Consider the following 7,007-nt stretch of genomic DNA (forward strand, 5'->3'; position numbering starts at 1 on the left):
TCTTACATTTTGAACACAAATACCTGTACTTTCTACTTCTTACATTTTGAACACAAATACCTGTACTTTCTACTTCTTACATGTTGAACACAAATACCTGTACTTTCTACTTCTTACATTTTGAACCCAAATACCTGTACTTTCTACTTGTTACATTTTGAACACAAATACCTGTACTTTCTACTTCTTACATTTTGAACACAAATACCTGTACTTTCTACTTCTTACATTTTGAACACAAATCCCTGTACTTTCTACTTCTTACATGTTGAACCCAAATACCTGTACTTTCTACTTCTTACATTTTGAACACAAATACCTGTACTTTCTACTTCTTACATGTTGAACTCAAATACCTGTACTTTCTACTTCTTACATGTTGAACCCAAATACCTGTACTTTCTACTTCTTACATGTTGAACCCAAATACCTGTACTTTCTACTTCTTACATTTCCCAAACAGGCTGGTTCCTTTAGTTTGAATGTGTGTTTGGTGGCGTGATCATTATTATTTAGAGTCATTGCGTGCCTATTGATTTGAACACGATCCGTGTATCCATCATTTCCTGGTCTTCTCTAAAGAAGAGGGACCAATGAAAACGTTGTCATGTTGCCGTTGTTCAGCATGGAAACATTCATTAGCTAACAATGACATTATTGTTCTATTAATATAAAGGGAGGTCAGGTACTCTTTAAAACAGCTGCTAGTTATGGGTACTTTTTACTGAAGTACATTTCAAAGCCCTCTTTACTTTCACTTGAGTAAAGAAGTTTAGTCAGTACTTCTACTTTTACCAGAGTATTTTTAAACAAGAGTATCTGTACTTCTACTCGAGTAAAGGATGCGTGTACTTTTGCCATCTCTGCTGCACCATAACAGGCTGGCACATGCAGAGCAGAAATACCCAGACACCTCTCCACCAGAGTCAGGTTTGACCTTTTGGCCAGGCTTTGATAAACAGCTCATTACTTCACAGCCTGGCAGCTCTATCAGAGAAGCTGGTAGTTATGCCTGGGGTCATGTTTTCATTCCTCAGTAAATCCCAAAGCCTTCAGAGCATTTAGTTTGACTCACCCTCTTCTTCAGCCTGTCCACACGCTTGATGAGTTGGTCCTTCTCTTCCTCCATCGCACCGATGTCCTGTCGTTGGATAAAAGAGGGATCATGTGAGATTGGGTTATCAACTAAACTTCAGAAGCTAAATAACATAATAAAACTGAACATATTAATCAAAATGAGTTTGTTGTACCGCCTGTACGCACGCACGCAAAGATATTCACTTTAATATCTGAAATAAAAAGCAACACATCTCTATATTTGAGAGACTGAAAGAGTATTTTCTTGCATGAAAGATTGCTTAATAGATGGTAAAGAGTCCTCAAGTGTTTCTCACCCTCCTGATTTCTGCTGTGGAGAAGCCTGAAGTCCTCAGCAGCTCACACTCCTTATGATACGTCTTAAAACTCTCCACCAGCTCCTCATACTGTAGACACACAACATGAATGACTTCTTCTGCTTCTTAAGGTTATTTCTAAAACTAGGAAATGTAATGTGAGATATGTTGCCGACCTGGTGAGAGGTATCGTTGATGACGTCATCCTGCAGGAACTCTGCGGGCACCTCCAGTTTGACCAGGAAGCGAGCGAGGTAGGCTCTCTTCTTCAGCTCAGGGAGTCTCTGCAGCAGCCAGTGCAGGATGGGGTGAACCACGGGCGTACTGCCGCTCACCAGACCCTGCCGGAAGCTGCTCCTGCAACACCAGGAGAGAAGCAAAGGATATATCACTAGGACCGTAAAACATTACTCTTACAAACTGTACATTCATTCGTCCGTCCGTCCGTCCGTCCGTCCGGTCCGTCCGTCCGTCCGTCCGTCCGTCCGTCCGTCCGTCCGTCCGTCCGTCTGTCTGTCCGTCTGTCTGTCTGTCTGTCTGTCTTAGCTGAGGCTTTTACCCAAAGTGACTTACAATAAATGCAAACAACCATGAAGATACCAATTCAGATCATCAAGAAATCCAGCAAGAACAATAACTTAAAATCTGCCAAACCAGTGTTTTTGCATGTGCATCAAAAAAGCTAAACGTTTACATGGAGAAATGTGATGTTTCTTTCCTTTAACAGATGTTATTGGCTTAGTTGCTGTTGAAAAAGATATACAAAGTGCTTTCATTTGCTTATCTCCAAAGGCATTTGAATTATTGTGCAGTTCTCTATACAAATATGTACATTATAATAAATAATACAAAAGGGACGCCTGATAGCTCACTGGTTAGAGATGGTGGCCCATATGAGATGCTCACTGCAGAGTAACAGGTGGGAGTGGGTGTGAGGTGAGTCACTGAATGAGGTGTGGTTGGTTGAGTTCTGGTTGGATGTTTTAACTCACACATCAGACGGGTTGCCAGGAGGTTTGTACTTCAGCATCCCCAGCAGAGCACACATTCTCCTTATGGTTTGTTCAGGCAGTTCTTCACGGATATCCATAGCATGCTGAAGACAGAAAGGGAAGGTGGAAGAGGTATGTCAGTAAAGAACGTTGCACTAGGACAGGATTCATTGAAACGGCTGCACCTCTTCTGCAGCTAATGTTTATTTCATTAGAGATCATTCATCCTTAAGTCAAGCAGCAGAAGTTAAATGACAAAATACTAAATCTTTTTTTATACAAGTGCGTATAGGGCAACTTTAGAATATTGTGTCATAAATGAGTATAATACACACTTCTCCAGCCCCATTACTGCACACACAAAGAGTTGCCTCTGGGATGCAGTGGAGTAGAAGTCTCAGAAAATGCAGATACTCAAGTAAAGTACAAGTAGTTCAATGTGTACTTAGGTACAGTACTTGTGTCAATGCACGTAATTATGTCCACCTATAAGTTGCAGCAAATAGCCAGAGGTGGAAGAAGTACTCCGATCCTTTACTTAAGTAAAAGTACCAATACCATGGTCTTAAAATACTCCACTACTAGTAAAAGTCCTGATTTCAAAATGTGACTTTAGTAAAAATACACAAGTATTAGCATCAAAATATACTTAAAGCAAAAAACGTCTACTCATCCTGCACAATGACCATTACAGAAAAAAGATATAAAGTACAGAAGATGTATTATCTGCTAAATGTACCTAGGTATCAAAAGTAATAGTCCTCGTCATGCTGAATGGATCTTTTCACTGTATTATATTTTGATGGTTATTATATTATCCTGTTTTTATGCAGACACATTAGTTCAGATTCATTCAAGAAAACCACACACAGACTGATAGTATGCAACCTTTTGCACAATAAACACATCTGTACTGAGCAGAGCAGGTTCTTATTGAAGCTAGTCTCTCACCTTTGGGTCTATTTCAGCCAGAACATCGTTGAGGATCTGCAGCAGCTGCATGGGGTCCAGAGAGTCAAACGTGATCAGGTTAAAGCTCTTCTTGAACGGCTCTCTGTTGAGCTGCTCCACGATGAACCTCAGTTGCTCACTCATCTTGGAGGATATACAACTAACTTAACAACTGAATCCTCTTGTGTTCTGGATTAGCCTCCGAGCTAACGCTTAGCTTAAGCTACCTAGCTCTCTGACGTCGACTAACAAGCCATTTAACCTGCAAATAAATGTTTTACAAATAAATCCACCCGACTCCCTGGTGACGGTAGCAAACAACTACTTACAAATATTACAGTCAAGTTTACAATCCGTGTCTTATTTCGCTGTTGTTGTTTCTTTCACTGACTAGTTAGCGAACAGACAAGTTAGCAGAGTTGTCGTCACCATGGTAACCAGGGAGGCGTCGCGGATTGGTTGCTAACCGGAAGCAGCGTTGACAGTATGATTAGAGAGAGTTCGGTTGCGCTGAATATGCGCACACGCAACATGCGTCACTAAATTCAACTTTAGACTGTTCATATATAAAGAGTAGATCCGCGGGAAGATGGCGGAGTGAGAAGTAACAACGTTGCAGGCTCGTAGAAAAAGTTTAGATTTTAGTCCTTGACTGTAAAACTGACAGGCAATAGCTTATTCATGATACACTTTAAGTTATTATAGAAGCTTAAATAGTCACATTTTACTTTAATTCTCCAGTTACCAACACTTTTGACATAAAGTGCCTGCTAGCATGACCGACCACGATTACAACTTAAAAGTTCTCCGTGAGGCGTGTGACGACTCGGATATTGAGGACATGGAAGCGGACAACTCTAAGGGACACAAAATAAATCGGGACCACACACCAACTAAAGGACCGAATCCAAAGAAATCGAAGGTTCACGGCGAAACACAAATGGCAGAGGATAGCAACAGCACCATTCTCCAGGCAATTCAAGTCTTATCCGGAAAAATGGATGAACAGACAGAGCTGTTAAGAAAGTTTGAAAAACGCATTGAAGCAAACACTGAAGCAGCTAAAGAAAATAAGAAAGACATTTCTGCTCTTCAGAAAAAGTTTGATGATCTTCTAAAAGATAACACTTTACTACGTAAGTCTGGCGAGGAGCAAGCCCGCTACAAACGGAGGTGGAATCTGAGGATGAATGGTCTGCCTGAAAAAGAAGGAGAAAACACAAGAGAAGCTGTGATCGGGATACTCACAAGAGTTGTTCCGCTGTCTGTGGAGAAGCTGCGTGACTCAGTGGACACTGTCCATCGGCTGGGTATGAAGGGTAATGCAGCTACTTCCAACAACACACCGCGGTCAATCATCATTCAGTTCGGGATGAGGACTGTTCGTGACGAGATCTGGAAAAAGTCCAAAGATGCGAGAGTCTGCAGCGAGATGCACATTCGTTTCAAAGAGGATTTCTCCAAGGAGGACCGGGAGGCTCGCTCCAAGCTGTGGCCACTGGTTCAAGAAGCCAGGAGAAAGGGGAAGAGAGCCTTTTTGAAGGAAGGCTTCGCGCTGATTGACAACAAAAGAGTGGACCCGGAATAAAGTGAAAAACACTGCAGTAATTAACTGGAAGGACAGGGAGCAGGTTTTCTGTCCTCAGTAGGTATGCTGAAGTTCTCAGTTTGAGTGTTTGATTGGACTTGTCTCAGGTTATATTCAAAATGTTGTGAGCTATTGCACTAAATATGTTTGTTAAGGGCTACGTTACTCACTCCTGCGCATCGATATAACATTCCTTTGCGCATTTTCTTAAAGATTCTATCTTTGCTCTTTCAATGTTATCTTTCATATCCTTAAATGCTAGGGGGCTAAAAAACAATGTGAAACGTAAGGCAATTTTTCTTTTTTGTAAGGAACAAAAAGCAAATTGTGTTTTTCTGCAAGAAACTCATTCTGCAGAGGCAGACACTAAGTTCTGGAAAGTACAATGGGGAGACAACATTTTTTTCAGCCATGGAACAACACATTCGGCTGGAGTGATGATTTTATTTAACAGGTTACCTGGAAATATAATTGACCACAGGAGTGATACAAACGGTCATTGGCTAATGGTTGTGACTGATGTGAATGGGTCTAATTACATACTGGTGTGTGTTTATGGGTATAACAGAAAGATTCAAAACAATAATTTTCTTTCAATCTTGTGCCAAAAATTAGAGGAATGGAAAGCACTTTATATGACTGATAAGATTATAATCGGAGGGGATCTTAATGTAGTTCCTGATGAGTGGTTAGATCGTCTTCCTTTAAGGGGACAATGTCATAATTTTAATGATTCTATTATTCACTTGGCCTCTAAACTTAATTTAACTGATGTTTGGAGAATAAATAATCCCTCAAAATCACAATATACCTGGTTTAACTCTTCTAACAATGGTCAGTGCTCTAGGCTCGATTATTGGTTAATCTCTACTAGTTTAACTAATAATGTCTCAAAGTGTGACATTTCAGCATCACCTCTGACGGATCACTGTGTCATCTCTTTGTCCTTTTTACTATGCAACTTCAGTCCCAATCTTAACCCTATATGGAAATTCAATAATAGTCTTTTGGAGAATGCAGATTTTTGTAGAGAGATCAAACAACTGATAAAAGAAACTCTGGCTTTGGATATGTCATCTCTCAGTAAATGGGAATGGTTTAAATTTAGTGTGAGACAGATTGCGATAAAATCCTGTAAATACTCTTCTAGATTAAAGAAACAAAAACAACAAGAGATGACAAGTGCAATTAATAATTTATGCCTTAAAGCTGAGTTATCATTGGATGAGCAAATTCAACTGAACAATTTACAAACTCAATTAGACAACATGTATTTGGAAAAAGCAAAGGGAGCTTTTATTCGTTCGAGAGCCCGATGGATTGAGCAAGGAGAGAAAAACACTTCTTATTTCTTCAATCTTGAAAAGCAAAGACAAGTGAAAAAGAAAATCCAAAAACTGATTATTAATGATGTCACTATTGAAAATCAAGACCAGATAAATGAAGAAATTAGACTTTTTTTATAGCAATTTATATAACTCAAAGTTTTCTAAAGAAAATTGTGATAACTTTTTTAGTAAAATTACAGAATTCAAAAAGACAATAGATTATTCTTTTAAACAGTATATGGACGATGGACTAAAAATTGAAGAATTAGATAGTGCATTACTGCAAATGTCTGGTGGCAAATCACCAGGGCTGGATGGTTTAACCATAGAGTTTTATAAATGTTTTTGGTCAGATGTGCGAGAAATGCTTTATAAGGCGTTCACAGATTGCATTTCAGCAGGAAACCTTTCGCCAACCATGAAACATGGCCTTATTACCTTAATTCCAAAACCAAATAAAAATAATCTTTTGTTGGATAATTGGAGACCTATTACCCTGTTATGTAATGATTACAAACTTTTAGCACATGTTTATGCTAACAGGTTAAACTCGGGTCTGAATCAACTAATAGATGAATGTCAATCAGCCTTTATAAAGGGCAGAAGTATTCATAACCATACCAGACTGATATTGGATATGCTTGATTACCAGGAGTTTATTGATACTGAAGGTCTCGTACTATTTCTGGATTTTTACAAGGCTTTTGATACTGTTGAACATTCCTTTTTAATGGAAACTCTGACATTTCTGGGT

At 39.3% G+C, this 7,007-nt stretch overlaps 1 protein-coding gene across 1 annotated transcript in view; it reads right to left on the reverse strand.

Annotated features, from left to right (window-relative positions):
- ift81 (intraflagellar transport 81 homolog) overlaps positions 1-3,760 on the reverse strand; it is a gene marked incomplete in the record, with an annotated part of 42,844 nt that extends 39,084 nt beyond the window's left edge. The window contains 5 exon segments of the mRNA XM_034133245.1: positions 1,076-1,141; positions 1,395-1,484; positions 1,571-1,751; positions 2,387-2,490; positions 3,338-3,760. Of these exon segments, the coding sequence (XP_033989136.1) occupies positions 1,076-1,141; positions 1,395-1,484; positions 1,571-1,751; positions 2,387-2,490; positions 3,338-3,481 (585 nt within the window).
- Between the last annotated feature and the right edge of the window lie 3,247 nt (positions 3,761-7,007).

Source organism: Trematomus bernacchii, unplaced genomic scaffold (assembly GCF_902827165.1).
Source record: "Trematomus bernacchii unplaced genomic scaffold, fTreBer1.1, whole genome shotgun sequence".
In the NCBI taxonomy this organism is placed as follows: domain Eukaryota; kingdom Metazoa; phylum Chordata; class Actinopteri; order Perciformes; family Nototheniidae; genus Trematomus; species Trematomus bernacchii.